General features: G+C 43.4%; 2 protein-coding genes across 2 annotated transcripts in view; one reads left to right on the top strand and one right to left on the bottom strand.

Annotated features, from left to right (window-relative positions):
- EXOC5 (exocyst complex component 5) overlaps nucleotides 1-23,767 on the top strand; it is a 33,046-nt gene that overhangs the window by 3,121 nt on the left and 6,158 nt on the right. Inside the window, exons 2-12 of the mRNA XM_035103761.3 lie at nucleotides 6,845-6,939; nucleotides 8,176-8,323; nucleotides 9,456-9,650; nucleotides 14,707-14,771; nucleotides 16,961-16,989; nucleotides 17,114-17,223; nucleotides 18,211-18,255; nucleotides 18,344-18,484; nucleotides 19,852-19,934; nucleotides 21,218-21,427; nucleotides 22,360-22,507. Of these exons, the coding sequence (XP_034959652.1) occupies nucleotides 6,845-6,939; nucleotides 8,176-8,323; nucleotides 9,456-9,650; nucleotides 14,707-14,771; nucleotides 16,961-16,989; nucleotides 17,114-17,223; nucleotides 18,211-18,255; nucleotides 18,344-18,484; nucleotides 19,852-19,934; nucleotides 21,218-21,427; nucleotides 22,360-22,507 (1,269 nt within the window). The remainder of the gene's footprint in view (nucleotides 1-6,844; nucleotides 6,940-8,175; nucleotides 8,324-9,455; nucleotides 9,651-14,706; nucleotides 14,772-16,960; nucleotides 16,990-17,113; nucleotides 17,224-18,210; nucleotides 18,256-18,343; nucleotides 18,485-19,851; nucleotides 19,935-21,217; nucleotides 21,428-22,359; nucleotides 22,508-23,767) is intronic.
- LOC148687757 (uncharacterized) overlaps nucleotides 428-23,767 on the bottom strand; it is a 150,826-nt gene continuing 127,486 nt past the window's right edge. Inside the window, exons 2-3 of the mRNA XM_088675045.1 lie at nucleotides 2,721-4,396; nucleotides 428-550 (exon numbers count right to left, since the gene is read on the bottom strand). Of these exons, the coding sequence (XP_088531171.1) occupies nucleotides 428-550; nucleotides 2,721-4,391 (1,794 nt within the window). The 5' untranslated portion in view covers nucleotides 4,392-4,396. The remainder of the gene's footprint in view (nucleotides 551-2,720; nucleotides 4,397-23,767) is intronic.

Below are 23,767 nucleotides of genomic sequence, written 5' to 3'. Positions count from 1 at the left end.
CACGCTTTTTACCTGGAGGCTGGAGGCTTGGGAGTCGGGGAGCGCCGACTGTCACCCCCGTCCAACTCCAGGGTGGCACCCGCCCGCCGCACCGAGCGAGGCTTTCTAGGCTGGAGGCTCCGTTTAGGCTCCATTTTGATGTCACGTGTGTGGGGGGTCCCCCTCTATGTAGCACACATGTGCAGCAGGATGCTGCGCATGCGTACAACGTAGAGGGGATCGCACCCCCCTGCGACTTCAAAACGGAGCCTACACAGAGCGTCCAAGCTCCAGGCAGATACCCCGCTGGTGCGGCGGGCGTGCTGCACCAGTGGGCTATCTACCTGGAGCCTGGATGCTCTGTTTAGGCTCCATTGTGAAGTCGCGGGGGGTTGCGATCCCCCTCTACGTTGTACGCAGGCGTCATTACGTAGCAATGCATGCGTCGTCACGTAGCGACGCCACGTGCCCCTGGGTGCATGGCAATTTGCTGCCCCAGGTGTCGCGGCGGCTCGCTACGCTGCTGCATAATGTAACACTGGCATGCACTCATCGTACTGTAACATGACCTCTGTGATTAGTGGAAGAGAGGGGGAAAACAGATGATTTCATCTGTGCAGATCTATCAGCCATCCTTAAATACAAAGAGGTTTCCAGAGAATGTAAACCTTGGATCTCTAGGTCTGTGGCGCTCTGCATACTTAGCTGGAGAGAGTGTCTCCTGAATTCAGTTGGGCTTAATTTCTGAGTACTGTAATGGTTAGGGTTGCACTGTAAATGTACAACTGTGGTAGACAATATGCCACTAGCCAAAAGTTTTTACTGGCTTTACAATTAAGTGTAGGCCATGCAGAGTCTTCCCGTTTTGCAGGCAGCCCCATTAGCTAGCAATGCAATATGTATTGTAGATTACAGAAAAAGTGGGCAGTGTAGGGTGTTCTCACAGTTGGCAGGTGTACAGAGGAAATTGACCTTCCATTGGAATAAACGTTCCTCCTCTGCATTATATCATAAATTTTTCCGGATTGTGTTCAGTTTGGGCAACGTATGCCCTAATGATTCATTTTGTGCTAGGTTTCCATCCATTTTAAAAAGTAGTTCATGATCACAGTGGACCTTGGCCAGCACTTTGACTGTCATTTGGTAGCTTGCTTTCCACTTCATTGTGCTTCGTTTGTGTTCTACCCAGAATGTTTATGAAACATATAGACATCCCTTCAGTGTAAGGCCATAAGCCCATGCATACTTACCTGAATACATCCTGGGCATTCAGTAAGGCTTTAGGTATTTTCTGGATGGGTTGTAAATGGGTATTTGGATATTGCAGATGGGTTGCTGGCAACAGGGTGTTTTTTTTAGTATGTTGGGTTTTCTTCAGAAAGGGTAAATCTGACTTTATTTGGGGGTGGAGGGAAGTACATTCTGGCTTTTTATGCTAATAATGTTGTTTGGACACTGTGAGCTTGCACACTTGAGGAGCACCAATCTCACAATAAACCCAGGTCTGGAAGCAACCTTTTTGCTTCGTGGACTCACATATGATTGTGGTGCATGCCTCCCAGGGTGGCATGCTATGCAGACAATAAAACGCTATGTTAAATCTGTTCAGATCTTAGAAGCAGTAGCCAGGGACCAGTGAAATCAGTAAATCCATAAAACTAAAACGGACAGATATAAAACATGTTGGATTGCCCGGGGGGGGGGGGGGTTTGAAGTATTTGCCTGCTGCTGAAAATACATCAAGGTTGGCACCAGGCAGGTGTCTCTGGGGCGGGCATTCTATTGACAGAGCTTCACAGCCAAGAGCACCCTCTCCCCAAACTTGTTGTTGTTGTTGTTGTTTAGTCGTTTAGTCGTGTCCGACTCTTCGTGACCCCATGGACCAGAGCACGCCAGGCACTCCTGTCTTGCACTGCCTCCCGCAGTTTGGTCAAACTCATGTTCGTAGCTTCGAGAACACTGTCCAACCACCTTGTCCTCTGACGTCCCCTTCTCCTAGTGCCCTCAATCTTTCCCAACATCAGGGTCTTTTCCAAGCATTCTTCTCTTCTCATGAGGTGGCCAAAGTATTGGAGCCTCAGCTTCACGATCTGTCCTTCCAGGGAGCACTCAGGACTGATTTCCTTCAGAATGGATAGGTTTGATCTTCTTGCAGTCCATGGGACTCTCAAGAGTCTCCTCCAGCACCATAATTCAAAAGCATCAATTCTTCGGCGATCAGCCTTCTTTATGGTCCAGCTCTCACTTCCATACATCACTACTGGGAAAACCATAGCTTTAACTATACGGACCTTTGTCGGCAAGGTGATGTCTCTGCTTTTTAAGATGCTGTCTAGGTTTGTCATTGCTTTTCTCCCAAGAAGCAGGCGTCTTTTAATTTCGTGACTGCTGTCACCATCTGCAGTGATCAAGGAGCCCAAGAAGGTAAAATCTCTCACTGCCTCCATTTCTTCCCCTTCTATTTGCCAGGAGGTGATGGGACCAGTGGCCATGATCTTGGTTTTTTTGATGTTGAGCTTCAGACCATATTTTGCGCTCTCCTCTTTCACCCTCATTAAAAGGTTCTTTAATTCCTCCTCACTTTCTGCCATCAAGGTTGTGTCATCTGCATATCTGAGGTTGTTGATATTTCTTCCGGCAATCTTAATTCCGGCTTGGGATTCATCTAGTCCAGCCTTTCGCATGATGAATTCTGCATATAAGTTAAATAAGCAGGGAGACAATATACAACCTTGTCGTACTCCTTTCCCAATTTTGAACCACTCAGTTGTTCCATATCCAGTTCTAACTGTAGCTTCTTGTCCCACATAGAGATTTCTCAGGAGACAGATGAGGTGATCAGGCACTCCCATTTCTTTAAGAACTTGCCATAGTTTGCTGTGGTCGACACAGTCAAAGGCTTTTGCATAGTCAATGAAGCAGAAGTAGACGTTTTTCTGGAACTCTCTAGCTTTCTCCATAATCCAGCGCATGTTTGCTATTTGGTCTCTGGTTCCTCTGCCCTTTCGAAATCCAGCTTGCACTTCTGGGAGTTCTCGGTCCACATACTGCCTAAGCCTGCCTTGTAGAATTTTAAGCATAACCTTGCTAGCGTGTGAAATGAGCGCAATTGTGCGGTAGTTGGAGCATTCTTTGGCACTGCCCTTCTTTGGAATTGGGATGTAGACTGATCTTCTCCAATCCTCTGGCCATTGCTGAGTTTTCCAAACTTGCTGGCATATTGGGTGTAGCACCTTAACAGCATCATCTTTTAAAATTTTAAATAGTTCAGCTGGAATATCATCACTTCCACTGGCCTTGTTATTAGCAGTGCTTTCTAAGGCCCATTTGACTTCACTCTCCAAGATGTCTGGCTCAAGGTCAGCAACCACACTACCTGGGGTGTACGAAACCTCCATGTCTTTCTGGTATAATTCCTCTGTGTATTCTTGCCACCTCTTCTTGATGTCTTCTGCTTCTGTTAGGTCCTTACCACTTTTGTCCTTGATTATGGTAATCTTTGTACGAAATGTTCCTTTCATATCTCCAATTTTCTTGAACAGATCTCTGGTTTTCCCCATTCTATTGTTTTCCTCTATTTCTTTGCATTGCTCATTTAAGAAGACCCTCTTGTCTCTCCTTGCTGTTTTTTGGAAATCTGCATTCAGTTTCCTGTATCTTTCCCTATCTCCCTTGCATTTTGCTTGCCTCCTCTCCTCCGCTATTTGTAAGGCCTCGTTGGACAGCCATTTTGCTTTCTTGCATTTCCTTTTCCTTGGGATGGTTTTCGTTGCTGCCTCCTGTATAATGTTACGAGCCTCCATCCATAGTTCATTAGGCACTCTGTCCACCAAATCTAAATCCTTAAACCTGTTCCTCACTTCCACTGTGTATTCATAAGGGATTTGATTTAGATTGTATCTTACTGGCCCAGTGGTTTTTCCTACTTTCTTCAGTTTAAGCTGGAATTTTGCTATAAGAAGCTGATGATCTGAGTTACAGTCAGCTCCAGGTCTTGTTTTTGCTGATTGTATAGAGCTTCTCCATCTTTGGCTGCAGAGAATATAATCAATCTGATTTCGATGCTGCCCATTTGGTGATATCCATGTGTAGAGTCGTCTCTTGTGTTGTTGGAAGAGAGTGTTTGTGATGACCAGCTTGTTCTCTTGACAGAACTCTATTAGCCTTTGCCCTGCTTCATTTTGAACTCCAAGGCCAAACTTGCCAGTTGTTCCTTTTATCTCTTGATTCCCTACTTTAGCATTCCAATCCCCTGTAATGAGAAGAACATCCTTCTTTGGTGTCATTTCTAGAAGGTGTTGTAGGTCTTCATAGAATTGGTCAATTTCACTTTCTTCAGCTCCGGTAGTTGGTGCATAAACTTGGATTACTGTGATGTTAAAAGGTCTGCCTTGGATTCGTATCGAGATCATTCTGTCTCTCCCCAAACACCTCCTTCCTAATAATAATAATAATAATAATAATAATAATAATAATAATATATTTACACCCCGCCCATCTGGCTGGGTTTCCCCAGCCACTCTGGGCGGCTTCCAACAGAAAAATAAAATACAGTAATCTATTAAACATTAAATGCCTCCCTCAACAGGGCTGCCTTCAGACGTCTTCTAAAAATCTGGTAGCTGTTTTTCTCTTTGACATCTGGTGGGAAGGTGTTCCACAGGGCGGGCACCACTACCGAGAAGGCCCTTTGCCTGGTTCCCTGCCTAGCACCTAGCACAACAACCAAGAGGAGGGTCTCAGAAGATGAACAAAGGCTCATGCTGAAATGGACTGACAACTAGTGTTGTCTGTTTAAGCGACCTGCTGAGCTACCTTCCCAGAACTGTTCCCAGCTAGCAGTGTGGCAGCTGCACTTTGTGTTAACTGAGGTTTCAAATAAGTCTTCAGAGGCAGTCCCATATAACAACACATTGCGGGAGTCCAGTCCTTAGGTTAATAGAGTATTAATAATAGTGATCAGACAATCTCTGTTGAGGAGGGAATTGCACATCACCCTTGCCTGGTGAGAGACTCTACGGGGTGCAGATGCCACTTAGGGAATACACATTGTTCAAGAGGCACGTTGCAACACTTTGCTTGTGGGCGTCTGGTTGGGAAACAGGATACAGGACTAGGTAGGCCTGTTGTCTGATCTAGCAGGTTTTTTAAAACAGGGGTCCAGCAGGTACTTGAACTATAAACAGAAAAAAGTTTTGTAAATGTGATCAAAGAGCCTTGTGGCTCCTTAGAGACTAACAAATTTATTATGACATAGTTTTTACGGTGCTACAAGACTCTCTGATTGTTTTTGTTGCAAGACCCTAATATGGTTACTCCTTTGGAAATGTTTGCAAACGTCCATACCAAATTTCACAGTGGTCTCATTCTTATGTTCTATATTGTCCCTTTGAATCAGATACGAAATTCATAATGGATTTCTGAACTTGATACAGTATTTAAAACTGTGTGGTGACCATGTCTACCTTTAAAAAAAAAAAAATCTCTATGCCCCATGGAACAATTGCATCACAAACAAATGTAGCAATGGAATGCTAAAAAGACAAGTTAAACCAAAGGAGAAGCTTGGCTTTGCCACTAAACAGAACAAACTTGTGGTATAACTTTGGTGCACTGTAGGTGTGGAATAACTTGTCTATCTAGTCGGGTATTGTTTTTCAAGGTGCTAACACTTGGCACTGATATTAAAAATGCCTGGAATAAAAAACTGCTTGTGGCCTCTGAGCGCTTTGAATTTGGAAAAAGATGGCTTATTGCTATTGCCCTCAATATCATGTTTTTAAAACCTCATATCACTTTCCAGTAATCTAGGTTTTTGAATTAGCTCAGAGATATAAGATTACATTTTCTTTGCTTTTTCCATTTTATTCCTTTTGTAATTTTTTTTTTGCAATTAATTACCCCCCCCCCATAATATCTATTCTTGATGAGCTTCTACAACTCTGTGTAGGACTGATCTGTAATTTATTTTAAGCTGTTTTTAATACTGACTTTTGAATTGCTGTAACCTGCCCTTGGACCTTGTGGTGAAGGGTGGATAAGAAACCTATCATCATCATCATCATCATCATCATCAATTTTGTAAATGTAAAAACCCTCCAAAGTAAACAGATTGTGTTCCTGGTGCCATACAGAAGGGATACATTCTTCCTATGAAGTTTACAATCCACATGAAGATAGAAATGTGCTTGGGGTTTGGGACAGATAAATGAATAATGTGGGGTGGCAGGTGAGACTCACAGCAGTGAAGGAACAGGCAAGGAAAGAGGCTTCCTGCTACCTGAGATCTTTGTAAATGGAAATGGTGGCACTGAACCTGGCCCTTTGCGCATTCAGAGCGTGTTCCCCTACAACTGAGATATGGCCCCTCCACCCATAAGGAGCTGCATGGCAGAAAGACAAATGATATTTATTAGAGTGTGGGAAGTTGATAGCAGAGGCTGACGAACTTAAGTGAGGGAACAGCTTGCGACTTTCCTTGTCTAATCCAGCCTCTCTCTGAGCTGATGGATTGGAAGGTCCCTCTGTACAAATCGCTAGCGTCACCATTGAGTGAGCACACTGTTGAATGCATTGGGCCTAGATCCTGATTGGGCTTTGAAGTGAATGACAGGTCCTGGAGTGTAAAAGGCTGGGAGCTGCTGCAAGCAATGAACGAGATGTTCACTATATTCAAAATGCCTAATTTTTAGATTACGTGCACAAATGTGTAAAGTGCCACTGGCCCTATTATCTATGGTCTGTAAAGCATTCACTGCAGAAAAAGCTTTTAGCCGCTTTCACTCAGCGAGGTGTAAACAATATGTATCTTGCACTTCCTGCTGTGGCTTGCTGTAAAAAAGTGATTCTTTTCTTGTGTGGTTAGGAGCCCTTTGTGGCAGATGAGTACATTGAACGCCTGGCGTGGAGGACTCCTGGCGGAGGTTCCCGAGGTAGCGTGGAAGCTTTTGATCCCAAAAGGTAAAATCCGGCCACATAATCCAGCCGCACAATGAACACTTTTAACCATCTCTTAACAAAGAGCAAGCACTGTGCAAATCATATAAGTACCCAATAAACGCCAGCTGTGAAAGCCGCTGGAGTACTATGACACCCCCTCCTCCATGTCCCCCATGCAAGCCCCTTAGGTGGTTTTCAGAATAGCGTGTTGGGGGTTGAGGAAGTATAACATAGAAAAAAGAAGTAAATGGGAGAAAGGGAGAAGTTTCTTCTGAAAGCCCAGATTGGAGAAGGAATGGGTCTTACGTGGCTTATTGACATGGCCATTTTGGCTTCTACAAGTAACATTAAGAGCATGGTTAAGGAACTTGGAGGATTAATCCCTAAACTGCTATACTTGACCAATTCTTGCAAGTTGCTAGTTTAGTATAGAATTCAATATGACATAATTGCTAGGTGTGGGTGCAGTGGAGTGAATAGGGGTATTTTGATAAGGTTAAGTGCCATTTCACAACATTCTTTTAATCCATTTTAATAAGCAGATCGATTTTCTCATGGCTGTCTTATTTTCCCAATTCCTCTAGAGTTTGATTTTGCTATTTTTAAGGCTGGCAGGGTAGCTTATTCAGGTGCGTAGCTGGGCATAAAGGCTGCCAGGCTTTAATGGCATTGGACCTTGAACCTAGTTCTTCACTAGGTCCAGAGGCCTTTCTAAATCCTTTTGAAATCCTTTAACTGGGACTTGGGACTCTGTGTGTCTTTTGCCCACTTTGGGATTCCTGTTTTATACAACTGTGCACCCACATGTTTTCATGAAAGGTCTTTAGGGGTCCCAAGGTTGTTCTATGTACTTGCTAGACTTACGGTGTGGGGATGACCAGTTATGTGAAGCCTAGATTTGTTTTTTTAATGGGGTAAACTTATTTGGTTTTCCTTATCTAAACTAATTGAGGGCCAGATGTTTGCTGTGAAAGTATCACTTTATGGGACAAATTCGGATCCTGCAAGAAGACTTCAGTTAGACTAGGGACAGAAGTTTTTGGGATACAGGGGAAGGGTAGGACAGAAATGCTTATAATAAAATGAAGAAATGCTATAGAAGTTAGGTTGTGTGGGGTTTTTTTTTAAGCATTTCAGTCTTAGTACTGATGTACCTTCACCAGCGCCTTCAGAACTATTTGGTAACACCAATCACACAATGTCATCATGATTCTGCAATCTGCTTTCTCAAACCCTTAAAAAAACAAAACCTTTCAGATTACAAGAAGAATTTGTGAATCATATCAATGAACTCAAGTTGCTAGATGAAAGAATCCAGAGAAGAGTGGAAAAGCTAGAGCAGCAAGTCCAGAGAGAAGCCAAGGAATTTGCCAAGAAGGTTCAAGAGTTGCAGAAAAGCAACCAGGTAAGAAGTCAGGGCTCAATCCACGTTCTCTCATCGTTTCAGTTTATTTTGCATGGGAGAACTTGTGCTAGATTGTGTCTTAAGCTTATACATCAGGTTTTGATGTAATTTTTGTCCCTTGAATGTCCAATCTAGGAGTGGTAGAGGCACATACTAGCAGTCTCTCTGCAATTGCCACTGCCTTCCCACACACTTAACTGCAAAGAAAATGTGAAGGGGTGGTATCTGTTATTTATTGTAAGGGAAGGCGTGTGTTCAAGACATATCATTTTATTTATTCGGACAATTTATATAGCATTTATATTTAATAAAATCTCTTAAGCGGTTTACAATGCAGTTTGAGACATCTTAAAATGCAAATGCGAATTTTTAAAGGAAATTTCCATATTCTACGAAACACTATTAACCTCTTTAGCATCAGAATAAACATTGAGCGTAAAAATCAGTTCTAGATATACAAGGATATTTCACATTATCAAACATTAGTGAACAGATAGATCCTTTAAAGATCAGTGTTACAAATGGAAATTAACTAAAACAGATATATTTGACATTCTTCAATAACAAAAATTGGCAACTAGGCAAAAGAGGGCATCTTCACCGTTCTGAATAGGTAGTTACTATGATAGTGGGATCAATCTCTTGCTTCTCGTCAGCCACCATTGGGAAGGAATGGGAGGTGAGACAATGGCAACTCAGCTTACCTTAATATTTATCTAAGCGACTTTCCTCCAGTTGCTTTGAGTGCATTAGCTTCTATATCTGCAACCATTACCTAGTCCTGCTGGTTATGCAGCAATCTGCAAATGGGGAACTCCAAATTCTAGCGCTCAATAGTGTGTGTGATTTAGCCAGATTTAGCTGCTTGTATATAACACGAATTTAATCTTAAGTGGAATAATATGAATTATTCCGGATACTTCACCAAATGGTTGGAACCAATCTGTGTGAACAACTAGGCAGACAGTCAGTCACTAACCATACTGAATCTTTGTTAAGATCCGCACGAGTACTGAATCTTTCGCTTTATTGGCTTCTGTGCTTTTGCTCTTTAGAATGTTATTGAATAGCTTGACTTTCCTTAATTACAGTAAACACAACTGCTATTACTTTGTCTCCCCGCTTCTCCCAGGTTGCCTTCCAACACTTCCAAGAGCTAGATGAGCATGTCAGCTACGTGGCAACTAAAGTCTGTCACCTTGGCGACCTGCTGGAGGGGGTAAACACGCCACGGCAACGGCTAGTGGAGGCTCACAAACTGATGAAATACTTTAATGAGTTTCTAGATGGAGAGCTGAAGTCTGACGTTTTCACCAACCCTGAAAAGGTAAGGCCCGTCAGCAGAATTGAAAGAAGTTGCACGCCATAAGCTGAGTTGCCCTAATTACAACCCCTTGCTGCAACTTTTCCACGCTCTGACTCCCTAGCGAGCGACTTGTCCAAGCGCTATTGTTCTGGAGTACAGATTAACTTCATTTGCCTGCAGATTCAGCCGTTCTCAATGTGGCAATGCTGTCACTTTTCCATTTTGCAAAAATCATAAGCGACTTGGAAGAATGCTGAGAGAGTAACTTTTTAGAATACTTTGGAAATCTCTTGTGTTTTCTTCTTCTTCCTCTCCTTCTTCTGAAACTCTTGCCCTAATTCTTCTCACTTGTGAATGAACATTTCCCTGCTATATGTTTCTTGGGTAATCCCTCTTTGTAGCTATAAGTATTATCAGGATGCGTCTTTCAGCTCTACAGAATGATTAATGTACTCCTCCTCTTCCTGGGGACATACAGAAAAAACTGAGGTGTGTTGTTAAAATAAATTTTGCAGATAAGTATGTGTGTGTGTCTTTCTGCAAATCTGACTTCACTGTTTTGCACCAGGCTGTTACTTTTAAGGCTTTACTGTGGCCTGGTTCAAGTGTTGCCATCTTGTTTGATAAACTGTTTTTTGCTGGATCGAGAATGAGCTTTGTGCCTGAGCACTTACTCCTCCCCTCACATCCCTGGCTTAGAGACAGATAACTGAGGCTTTGTCAAACCACAGTTTTCCATGACATTCGATCAGATCCTAGTTTGATACCCTGGTTTGCAAACCACTCTTATGCCAGTTTCTCGGTACAAACATCAAATACCATTGAGCTAACCTTTTGTAGCAATTTTCTTTAAGGGCCAAGCATACAGAGTTACTCTCTTCCATGTACAGTATATTTCCCAAGTCTTTTCCTCCAGCATTATCATCAACTTTTCCTCTCATTTTAATACATAGATTACTTTTTATTGTCCTTTTGTATTAACAGTTTATATATCTGTAACAGTACTTGAGTGTCTTTTTTATATCCTTCTTTTATGATATGCAAGGTCTTTCAGCATCTTATATTTTCAATTAAGAAGTTTCTGATATGAAATAATTCAAACAAAGGTGGCTTATTCTCTCCTACTGCTTCCTTAATCTGATAGTATGTTCTCATGCAGTTCATACATTTCCATTTGGGTTCATGTACTTATTTATTCCGAAACATTCGCACTTTTTAAAGCATCCACTACTCCCAAATTCATTGAAATGTAGATTGAGTGTCAGTGGACAGATTTGGAGATAGCCGTTACCTAAACTTATCCCAAATGCTCTATAAGGAAACTAGAAATGTATTTTCCCTAAGGGGCTTTTAATTAGCTTTTAATCATAACAAGGTTGGGAATAGCATCCTGCTAAAAGTATACTGTACTCTGGTATTTTGAACACAGTGTTTTCTCCTTTTCTGCATCATTCCAAAAATTAATGTTCATCATAGTTCTTGTTATCCTCCCATCAAAAACAAGTTTCAACAGAGTTGAGTTATCTAAATCTGATTTTTCTTTTCAAGCTTCCATAGTTGTTCCTATAAAGCACCTTGTTTTTGCTCTTTCTAAAACTGAAATGGGTTATTTATTTCCAGTATGTTACCATCTTCCTTTTAGTTAAATGTAAGCATGATACCTCAGACCTTCTGTTGTTCATTTTTTAACTTGATTGGTGTTATCTTTTAATGACTGTTCTGGTTGAGTAGGAAATAACAGCAACACTGTCAGCATATGTGCACACTTAAAATTCTTTCCTGCTGATTTCTAAACCTTTGATCTTTAGAATGGTTTCTTATCATAACAGCAAGGAGCTCCGAATTTTAACAGAAGTGAGGACAAGGGGCCACCTTGTCTAGTCTCACAAGTAAATTAAGTTGTCACTGTTAAATTAACATTTATGACTGTACATATGTGGAAGAGGGCAGTTGATAAACCAGTTGATAAATGTTCTGGTGCTAGCAGCTTTTAATCCATGAAAGTCATGCTCCCATTCCATGCAGTCAAAAGCCTTTTCCCCATCAGTAAATGCAGTAACCCCCTGCCTTTACACTGTGTGTGTGTGTGTGTGTGTGTGTGTGTGTAATTTAATGGTAGGTTTAGTGTAGCTGTGGGAGACAGAATAACAACAGGAAAACCCCCAGAAACCCAGAAGACAAAAGTCAGAGATTGACGTGCATTATAATGTGTGAAATAAGTATTTGATCCCCTACCAACCAGCCAGATGTCAGGCTACCTGGTATCTTCACTGTATGTAACCTGTAATCCCAGCTCGTTACAGTACCTGTACAAAAGACACCTGTCGACAGAAGCAATCAGTCCAGCAGATTCCAAAGTAGCCACCATGACCAAGACCAAAGAGCTGTCCAAGGATGTCAGGGAAAAGATTGTAGACCTGCATAAGGCTGAACTGAGCTACAAAACTATTGCCAAGCAGCTTGATGAGAAGGTGGCAACAGTTGGTGCAATAATTCACAAATGGAAGAAACACAAAATAACTGTCAACCTCCCTCGGTCTGGGGCTCCATGCAAGATCTCATCTCGTGGAGTTACAATGATCATGAGAACGGTGATGAAGCAGCCCAGAACTACACTGGGGACGGGACGGGACTTGTCAATGATCTCAGGGCAGCTGGGACCATAGTCACCATGAAAACAATTGGTAACACACTACGCCGTGGAGGACGGAGATCTTGCAGAGCCCGCAAGGTCCCCTTGCTCAAGACAGCACATGTACAGGCCCGTCTGCAGTTTGCCAATGCACATCTGAATGACCCAGAGGAGAACTGGGTGAAAGTGTTGTGGTCAGATGAGACCAAAATCAAGCTCTTTTGCATCAACTCGCCATGTTTGGAGGAGGAGGAATCCTGCCTACGACCCCAAGAATACCATCCCCACCGTCAAACATGGAGGGGGACATATTATGCTTTGGGGGTGTTTTTCTGCTAAGGGGACAGGACACCTTCACCGCATCGAAGGGATGATTGACGGGACCATGTGTCATCAAATCTTGGGTGAGCACCTCCTTCCCTCAGCCAGGGCGTTGAAAATGGGTCAAGGATGGGTATTCCAGCAAACAATGACCCAAAACACACGGCCAAGGCAACAAAGGAGTTGCTCAGAAAGAAGCACATTAAGGTCCTGGAGTGGCCTAGCCAGTCTCCAGACCTTAATCCCATCAAAAATCTGTGGAGGGAGCTGAAGGTTCGAGTAACTACATATCAGCCTCAAAATCTTACTGACTTGGAGAGGATCTGCAAAGAGGATTGGGACAAAATACCTCCTGAGATGTGTGCAAACCTGGTGGCCACCTACAAGAAACGTCTGACCTCTGTAATTGCCAACAAGGGTTTTGCTAAGTCATCTTTTGCAAAGGGATCAAATACCTATTTCACCTTCCAAGTCCCATCAGCCAGTGCATCTGGAGTCCACCAGGCTGGGGAAGACTGCCCTAGGAGGTGGCCTATGCTAGCAGGTGCTCTTTGATTCTATAATCCAGAAATCCCTTTCCATTCGTAGCTATATAATTTACTAATATCTTTGGCTTACAATGCACCTACAACGTGATCTGTTTGTACTGCTCCCACAGCATCCTCAGAGCTCGATAGAACTGCACTGACCTCTTCCTCTCTACTCACATGCTTGAATGGGATATTATTGTGTGCTTCACCCAATTACCTTAATGCACCTCTGCCTGATTCAAGATGCTCTTGGTCTGAGACCTGGCAAAGTACAGCTGGATTAGGAGCAAAATTCCAAAGCACAGACAAGGGAGAATGGCTCTCCCGCCTCATCTTCCCAGCTTGTTTCCCAGCCTTGCAAGATCAAGCCCTTCTGAGATCTTGGCAATAAGTTTTCATCACTTCCCACAGGATGCCCTTTGGGTTTTTGTCCACAACCAAATCTCCAACCGTCTCTGTGTTCACAGGGCCACTTTATACTTCAAAGGGTTTTGATTGCCTACTAAGCAGTTTTCAGAACTGTAATTTTTGCCTATTTTTAGCGCAGCTTTAGAAATCTCACTGAAGTTTACCAGCCTGAGTGATAAAACCTGCTCAGCTACCCTTGCCTGTCATGACAAGCAATCATGAAGAGATGAATCACGGGCTTCACCTTGTCAGGCAAGGCCATCTTGCTCTGCACCACACAGACTAGAATTTTGCATAAACTGTTTTATATACATAGGATGTTTTTAACACTGGAGTTTTTGGTTCAGCCTTAGTTGAATGTTTCCTTCATACAGGCCCAGGGTTAGCTCTTTGCTTTTAAAGATTGGAGCTCTGGGGTTTCTCTTATTTTGAGAACTTCTCCTTATCAAAGATTAATCATTTGGACATTTTGAATCACGTTCTTCTTCCATGGAGCCCAGGGTGGCTTACAGTGTTCTTCCTCCTCCCATATTTTATATTCACGACAAACCTGTGTGGTAGGTTAGACAGGGTGAGGTGACTGGCCCATGGTCAGCCAGTGAGGAACATAGGAAGTCGCCTTCTACCGAGTGAGACCATTGGTCTACATTGCTCAATTTTGTATAGTAAACACTGAACCGGACTGGCTCTCACTTTAGATTGGGAGAAGGCATACAGAGGAAAGGATAGCACAACCCAAGGTCTGTCTGCAATGGCTGCAGAATAATTTACCTTGTGACTTATCAGAGAACCTTTATACTCCACTTTAGCCTGTCCTGCAGCAGCTGTGCTAAAAGGAGTAACAGGCTTAAGAACTAGAGGAATGTCCCAAAAATTATTAGTCTGGCCCATTTCCATAAAGGAGATGATTGCAAGTTTCATGAATAAAGGCAAGAAACTAAAGCTTGAAATAAACTCTTAGCAAATCATTTTAGGAAGAGGATTCAAAATATTGGAGTGGGGGAGTGAGGGGGGGGGGAGTTCCAGGCCACTCATTGGATCGATTGTGGGAATTTTCAGAAATAAGTGATGGCTATCACTTCCGTGCATTAAGAAGGGCATTAGGAAATTATTTCCATTTGAGGGAGCAAGTTATCTGCTTCCGTGGTTTATCTCTTGTGGTAAATTGTATGTCTTCTCCTAATAGATTGAAGAGGCAGCTGATATTATCCAGAAACTGCACCTGATAGCACAGGAGTTACCTTTCGACAGGTGAAGTATGACTGACAGCTGTAAAATGGTCTTTGTGATTTCTGATGGAATGCAACTGACTCTTGCTAGCATTTTAAAGGGGGGGGAAGTGGGGTGGGGGAGTAGTCATGAGCTGAAATCAAAACAGTACATTTCAAGTGAAAAAAAAATCATTAAAAATACTTTAATTATAACAACATTTTCCACTTCTGCGGTAGATGACAACATGGCAGATGATTTACAGTGCAATCCTATGCCTGTTTACTCAGAATTACGTGCCATTATGTTCAAAGGTAAACTGTGCATAGGATTGCAGATTTACTCAGCCAGTAGAAGGCAGACTTTACCCAAGTACTCTGCTCTGAGTTTTTATCCCACCTTTCCTCCAAGGAGCTCATAGTGACCTAGGTGGTCTCTTTCTCCCGCCCGTCCTCTCCCATTTTATTCTCATAGGAACCCTGTAAGATGATGATGCAGAGAAAACGGTAACTGGTCCAATGGTAACCCAGTGACTATCATGGCTTGGCAGGGGGTTGGACTGGATGGCCCTTGTGGTCTCTTCCAACTCTATGATTCTATGGCTGAGTGGAGAATGAAACCCAACGCAGCTCTCCTGCATCTTCATCCCTCTCTTCACTGCACCACATTAAGTATTCAGCTAAGTCTTACTCAGAGTAGATCCATTGAAGTTGATGAACCTATGGCAGTCATGTTTATTAACTTTAGTGTGTCTACTCTGAGTAGGAGCAGCATGAACTGCCTCTTGAGAGCTCCTTGAACACCACTCCTTCCATTTTTTGCAGCCAGTTGGGGTTTTTTTTGCCTTCCGCAGACTTGTCCCAAGTAGTCTGCAGGCAGTGCGGCTGTTCATTGTAGGATTCACTTGCTTCTAAAGCAGAGGTTTGTTAATTGGGGACCTGATCCGGACTCTCCAAACATCTTTCTGGCAGCAGTGACGACAGAATATGTAAAACAGAAGCAAATGTATTACATAGACTTGGTGCTGGGGTGTATAGAGCCCAACACCCTGATAGGGATTCAAATTGCCCCCTCCCTAGTTATCAGACTGATCCTTTGACCGGCAGAGAGGGGTTGGTAATCTCTCCACCTTGGCCAAGGATGAATGTGGCACCCTGGCAAAAAGAGCGGGGCTAGCTTTCCGTTTTAAGCCAAAGGTTCATTCATTGTTGTAGAGGGCTTTCTTCTTTCCAGTGTGGAGATCAGCTTTGTGAGTCCTCAGACCTCTGCCCTATGGCTGATATCAGAAGCAGAGCTTCAGGCAGCTGTGCCATTAGCTTCAGACAGAAGGAAGGCCACACAGCATGGCAAGGACATGCAAAAGGTAGAGACCACAGTGCCTTGGAAACAAATTTATTTCCAGGCCGATTCCTGACACTTCTTGAACTTGGAAATTCTCTTTTGGGGGAAACCACAATTAAGATAAGGCAGACATGTTCTAGTTACTTGCTCTCTAGAAGGTTACTTTCGTATCTTGATTGGGATGGCCCCTGAGGAAGAACTTGCATGTTTGAAAATGTGCTGGGAGTTGGCTTAGCTTATAAATTCTTCTCTGTACCTGTTTGCCTTGTGCATCTTTGAGGCTGCACCATCACAAGGTTGCAGAGCAGATGTGATGTTCGTAACAAGTTTCTCCAGTTTCCAAATCTGCCTGTGGGCCCGAAAAGGGGCAGAGCCCCTGAAGCAGAGCTTGACATGGAGGGGCCTTCAGTTCCGTCTTCTGAGAGAGCGTACTTGTGTAGCACATGTTTTGTCCTATCAGAGTCATTTATCAGTAGACACAACTAGCTAGTTCTGCTAGCAGAAGCCCACATAAGGACTTTTGCCTTATGAGGGGGGATAATTCTGTCTGTGCAGCTGAAAAGCTTGTGCTGACAGGACAATTGCCATAGTGCTATATTGGTTTCCTGCCAAAATATTTTGAGGGCTGCACCTAAAAATAATTACAACTGTAACTCTGCCCTAATTTTTTCCATTGCATTGTCTTCTTGTATGTTGATGTTTCGATATATATATTAATATACTGTACTGTATATGAGATTCTCTGATAATATTTTAACATACTGCTGCGTACCACCTTGAAATTGGGGGAGGTGGTGTAGAAATCATAAAAAAATGTAAAAATGTGATGTGTGAAGGTTGCCTGAAGGTTGAAGTGCAAGCCTTTAATTTTAATGTTTTTTTGTCAATAGGTTTTCAGAAGTAAAATCCAAAATAGCAAGTAAGTTCTTCTCTCTGCTGCCATGAATTTCTTAAATTGACTTGAAAATATCCTTATTGCTCCCTTTTCACTAACTTGTGGAATGTTATTTTATACCCCCCACCTCCTTTCCCCTTGCATTCAGGTAAGTATCACGATTTGGAGTGCCAACTGATTCAGGAGTTTACCAGTGCACAAAGAAGGGGGCAAATCCACAGGATGAGAGAAGTAACTGCAGTCCTGCTTCACTTTAAGGTAAGGGGCGAGAGTCTCTTTCTAAGGTTTGAATCCTGTGCACACTTACCTGGGAGTGAGCCCCATTGAACTCAGGAAGACTTACTTATAACTAGCTTCTTTCTTTGGCGATCACTCGTAGCCGAGTAAGATTGTCTTCCATAAACACAGTTTTAACAATGGGTCCGTAAGTGACTGTGGAGGCCAGTTCTGGATCCACACGTCCTTCCACAGTGGGGACATTGGTTTCCAGGCGGGAGTTGATCACAGTGTGGATTTGCTAGGCGTGCCTTCCTCTTAGCACGTTTCTCCCTTGCGTCCTGAGTTCAATTGTCTTCAAAGCCCATGACACTTTTGGTAAAGGCTGTTCTCCAACTGGAGCGATCGCAGGCCATGCATAGCGCTGCAGCCTCAGCCAATCAGCAAGGGTTTTGAAAAATAGGTATCCAAATGATTTGGCTCAAAAGAGGGCCTTCCAGATTGCAGCCATTACTTAATCCATCCAGATGATGTGGCTACAGCAAAGCGATTCCCAGCACATAGAACATTGTGCCATTGGAAAAAGCAGTTTGTTTTGCCCCCTGTATGTTTGACTTTTGTACCGTTTACCTGCATGGATGGCAGTTGTACTCAAGTTTATGGGTAGCGGGGAATGTCCATTGAATGGGTAGTGCCAGGTCTGTTGCTTCCAATTTTGTTAAGCAAATAATGTGCCTGAGAGGTTGTCGAGTTCGACAGATTTAATAGCCATTAGCATGTGCAGTGAAGTGCCACTTTTTGGGGAGAGACCAATGGTCCATCCAGCAGACCCATCTGTTCTCCTGGTTATTTTGTACTCCCAGTAGTATGTTGCTGGCAAATTGGAGCTCCCCGGGGGCCAAGCAAAGAAAGAGAGCTGGGAGGAAGAGAGTTCCTCCCCCAGCGCCCTTGTCAAAACAGGATGTGAAACAGTCATTAATGGTAGTCGCAATGTTCCTAAATTTCAATCCCCTTTTTTGTTTTTAATAGGGCTATTCTCACTGTGTCGATGTGTATATAAAACAGTGCCAAGAGGTAAGGTTTTGCTTATGAAGGATCTAAATAACATTGTTTTGCAACTGTGGATATTTTAATGGTGGCAACTCTCTCCTAACTTACTCAGGGTGCCTACTTGAGGAACGATATATTTGAAGATACTACTGTCCTCTGCCAAAATGTGAACAAGCAGGTTGGCGATATATTTAGCAGCCCTGAGACTGTAATGGCCAAACTCATCCAGAACATCTTCGAAATCAGACTTCAGGTGACTCAAACTTTTAAAAGCACATTTTAAGTATTTTTCAAATACAAACAAGTTACTGTTGTTTCATTGTGTTCTTTGTGTAGTACATTCCTTTTCAGAATTGTTATCTGTAGCAACCTTAATTACTAAAATCCTTGAAGCTTTTTGGCGCAAGAATGCATTGTTTGATATATGTTGTGCAGTTATGGCTCTGTGCTGTGCTTGCTCCCCCAATGCTATAGAAGTCGTGTGGGAGAATCTTTTTGTGGTACAAGGCTTTGAACTCCACAGCTTGGTTCTAATCGTAATAATATATAATAATAATATTTTTTTTATTTATACCCTGCCCATCTGGCTGGGTTTCCTCAGCCACTCTGGGCGGCTCCCAATTGGATATTAAAAACACAATACAGCATTAAACATTAAAAACTTCCCTAAACAGGCCTGCCTTCAGATGTCTTTTAAAAGTAAGGTAGTTGCTTATTTCCCTGACATCCGATGGGAGGGCATTCCATAGGGCAGGTGCCACTACCAAGAAGGCCCTCTGCCTGGTTCCCTGTAACCTCACATCTCACAGGGAGGGAACCAACAGAAGGCCCTTGGCGCTGGATCTTAGTGCCTGGGCTGAACGATGAGTGTGGAGATGCTCCTTCAGGCCGTTTAGGGCTTTCAAGGTCAGCACCAACACCATGAATTGTGCTCGGAAATGTACTGGGAGCCAATGCAGGTCTCTTAGGACCAGAGTTATATGGTCGGTATTATGGGCCTTAATGGGCAAGTCACAAAAACATAGCCTCAGATTCCATTATGTACACTGAAAATAGTAATAGCCAACTGCACAGAATCTTTGTGGGCATGAGCAAGGAATAGATTGTGGGGCTTTTTGCTGCTGAGAATGGGTGGCACCTCAAGCAACTGCCAAGTGAGCATCATATTCCACAGAGCGGCTCCTTCTGTCCCTTGCCTGTTGCCCGTCCTCTGCTCTTTATGAACTGTGTTGCTTCCCCTCTGGGACCAGGGATTTTCCACCTGACTGCATCCCTGAGTATGGTGAAGGGATGGAGGAACAATTTGTGAGTAGGCTGGGCCCCTGGTGCCTGTGCTAGCAGTGTGTATATCTGTGCTTAATACTGGATCCAAGTACTTTGGCTCCCCTCCTATAATGGGGAGGTGGGTGGTTCAAGGGGATGTTCATACACCACATTAGTGGAAATGATAGAAAGGGGATTGGGATAGCCCCATCTCCACTCCCACTCTCTCCAACATATAGAAAAAGAGGTAGAATAGTGGTAGTTTCTCAAAACTGGATTATTATATATGAATGTGTTCAGGTTGCATGCCCCTCTAAGAAAGATCAAGAACTACCAGTGCTGGTTTTCATTTCACAGAGTTATATAAAAGATCAGTTGGAAGAGCACAAGAAATCTGACGCAGAGCAGTATCTTCAGAGCCTCTATGAACTGTATACAAGGTTGGTGCTATATGTTACAAATTTTAAAAGTGGGCACGGGCAAGGTCTGCTGGTGTTCCCCTCCCTTTTTTTGTCCTCCAGCACTTCACAAAGTGGTACCTCGACTTACGAAGACGATCTGTTCTGCGGCTGTCTTCGTAAGTCGGAGTCTTCGGTTGTCGAAGCGGGGTTTTTGTGCATGCGCGAAGCGCGATTTCGCACTTCTGTGCATGCGCCGACCGTGCGCGCTGCTTTGCGCAGGTGCAGGGCGCGCGCAGCGAAAAGACTTCCGGGGTTGTCGACTTCGGAAGTCGAAACCTTCGGAAGTCGAATCGTTTGGTTGTCGAGGTATGACTGTATTCTGTCCATAGATGCCATTTCCTCACAGAACTGTGGGCTGTTTCTTCTTCTTAAAAAATAATGTGTGCTTATAATGTGTGCCTGCGGACCTCTGTGCCTTCCTACATGTGCACCCATGCCTAAATTTGCTGTAATACAAAAGGAGAAATTCAGGGCTGGGGGGAAGACTAGACACCTCTGCTTCTGTGGTGTTCAGAAAGTGCCACTAGCCAGGGCTTTCTGGCATCACAAGAAATGCGTCAAAGAACAGCGACTGTTACTGGTGGCCCCAGGTGAATACTGAATATTATATTCAGTACTATTTGTACTCAGGGCAGCAGGAGCCTTGATTGGTGGTGAAGGAGGAGTGGCACGAGGGTGACTGGGATGAGAGGATTGCACTGTGTGAAGGTGGATGCCTTCACACTAAATAAACAAGGAGAGTAGCACCCTTGGAGTTTCTTCCAACTCTACATTTCTATGATTCTATGATAACAGGGTATGGGGAGCCAAGTTAGTAGACTAAGTAAGCTATCCCTCTTCCAGTAAAGTGAAAATCATCCGGGAAGGGTTGGGGTTGACATTCTCAAACTGAACTGTAGTAAAATGAATTTAAAAAAGTAAAAAATTGTCTAGTAGCACCTGGTGTGCTGGTGCCTGGTGACTTCTGCTTCAGTGTATCTGTGTGCATGCACACAAAAGCTTATACCCAGAACAAACTTAGTTGGTTTCTAAGGTGCTACTGGAATTTTTAAAAATGTATTTCTACTGCGCCAGACATGGGTACTTACCTGAATCAGTAGACCAGGTCCAAAGTCCTTTGGCAGTGCTGTAGCGTTTGCTGTGGCCAGACCCCTCACTCCAAACCCCTTAGTGAACACTGCAAATACTTTATACTTGAATGTTACCTCCTGCTAATGCTTTCCTTCTTGCTCCCTCCCCTCTCTCCCTTCCTTAACATAAAGGACTACTAATCTTTCGAGCAAATTGATGGAGTTTAACTTGGGCACTGATAAGCAGACTTTCTTGTCTAAGCTTATCAAATCCATCTTCGTTTCCTACTTGGAGAATTACATCGAGGTGGAAATTGGTTATTTGAGAAGCAGGAGCTCCATGATATTGCAGCGCTATTATGAGTCGAAAAACCACCAAAAGAGAGCCATTGGAAGTGGAGGGTAAGGTTTGGCTTCCAGTCTTGTTTACTGTGCTTCTTTCTTTCTTGATTTTAAGTTTGCAGTATTCTCAAACCCACATTAAGGACAAGTCTTTTGTTTACGATACTGGTATGCACACATTTATAATTTTGTTTGCTGTCTGCTGCAATGGTTGCTTGCATGTCTTAATAATGCAGTCACAAAACCAAGCTAAAAACTTTGCAGGGAAGTTTGTTGTGTGAAATAAATGGAACACCGTGATGGAACACACGGCAACACAGTTTACCTTCCTGCCGCAGCGGTGCCTATTTATCTACTCACACTGGTGTGCTTTCGAACTGCTAGGATGGCAGGAGAAATTGCCAGCTGTATACCACGTATACCCCATAGGTTTACAATATATGTGTTGCATGTGGATGCTAGAAGGATTTTGTCCAGCCCATAGTGATACTCCAGCAGAAAGTTGTTTCCTTGCTGTAGCTATAGCCACCAAGACCACCTCTCTGTTTCCTGGCTGTGCTAACTTGGCATAAGCAGTAGCTTTTAAGAGAGTGTTGGAGGCAGCACAAGAGTGAAGGCATTCCCTGTGGTGGACACATGCATACCTTTTGCCCTATTATTATTCCTTGTCCAACGGGCTTTGCTGGTTTTGAAACACTGCAAAACCTCTTGTGCCAGAGACGATAGGAGGACAAAAGAAATGGTTCTGCATCCCACAGGCAGGCTTGCCTCTGCTGTACCAGCTTTAACTTTCTTCATATGAGTTGCTTGTCTCCATTTCTTTCGTATTGATGGTGTGGCATTTGTTGTTTTTTCTTCAAAAATCTGAGGAATTTGCATTCTGTATTTAAAATGTCTAGCATTGTTCTTCATGTGGCTGAAAAGTTAACCCTGGTTTGCATAACCAGGCTTCACTTGGGTAAATGGTTCCTGCTTGGTCCATCTCTTTCTAGCATTCAAGAATTCAAAGAGCGAATACGGCAGCGGACAAACCTGCCATTGGGCCCCAGTATTGACACCCACGGCGAAACTTTCCTGTCCCAGGATGTGGTGGTTAATCTTTTGCAAGAAACTAAGCAAGCCTTTGAAAGGTGCCACAGGGTGTGTACACTCATTTAATAGAATTATTTTAGGCTATCTCTAATGGTTTATCAGAATACACTGTGAGTGTTGCTGTGTGGAGACAAACATTTTCTGAGTGTGTGCTCCATTTTGCTGTTTTTAAATCTTCTAATAGTTTTTTTTAATTACCTTAGTTCTTTGCTATTTTTGAAAACTTTTTTTTTAGTAGAAAAGTGGCATATAGATGCATGAGATAAGTGTTTCTTCCTGAGCCCCTATATCCCAGCTCAGTCCCTGAGATAATCTGGAGGAGCTTCAACTAGTAGTTGGGCATTTACCTGTGGGTTTAGGGTGGTATTTAAAATAAATAAATAAATAAATAAATAAATAAATAAATAAATAGTGCCCTCAATCTTTCCCAACACCAGGGTCTTTTCCAGGGAGTCTTCTCTTCTCATGAGGTGGCCAAAGTATTGGAGCCTCGGCTTCACGATCTGTCCTTCCAGTGAGCACTTGGGGCTGATTTCCTTCACAATGGATAGGTTTGAGTCTAAGCTGATCAAACCCATCTTCCCTAAGTATATTCATTAATAAAGTTTTGCTGTTGGGACTAGAGTGAAATTGACGGGAGCTGCAAGACCGTAGTTTCCCCTTCTGGATTCCCTTTTGCAGTTCAATAGTGGTTTTTTTTTCGCCCCACCTTCCCTTGGTATAATTATAGATGTGCCTTCAGTCCAGATTGCCAAGCTCACTACTGTGTGTGGTTGCTCTCCTCCTTTTCACCCAGCTCCCAATAGCATTTTCTGGGGGAAAGGGATGATAGCACTGGAGTCTGGAGAGAGGGCGAGAAGGGCAAGAGGAGCAGGAGGAAGGGTTGTTTCATGAAAGATGCAAGGAGCTGTGAGGGGCCCAGAAGGGAGTGGGGAACCCTGGGCCCTAGGCAGAATGCAGCCTCCCAGGCTCTCTGTCCAGCCCATGGAGCTCTCCCCTCACCCAGACTTCCTTCACACCTTCCTTCAGCGTTTATACCTGACTGGAATGTGTCCTTGAACTCTGATCACGCCTCTTGCTTGTCTGAAAGGGGAATAGAGAGAGAGACGTGCAAAAAACCTATTGCACTATACAAGGCCAACGTTTTCCATTCATTGCCTGCTACTGTCCCCACCCACAATTGGCATGTTGCTTAGAAGGGAGTGGCCCTCAGTACCCCACCCCTTCTTTTTTCAGAAATTCCTTTTCAGGAAATAACGGTAGGGGTCCTTAGTAGGGCTGGGCGATATATCGCCCAACAGTGGTTTG

Source organism: Zootoca vivipara, chromosome 1, assembly GCF_965207765.1.
Source record: "Zootoca vivipara chromosome 1, rZooViv2.hap1.1, whole genome shotgun sequence".
Lineage (NCBI taxonomy): Eukaryota > Metazoa > Chordata > Lepidosauria > Squamata > Lacertidae > Zootoca > Zootoca vivipara.
Note: the sequence above shows the minus strand (reverse complement) of the source record. Positions and strands in the feature narration are given on the sequence as shown.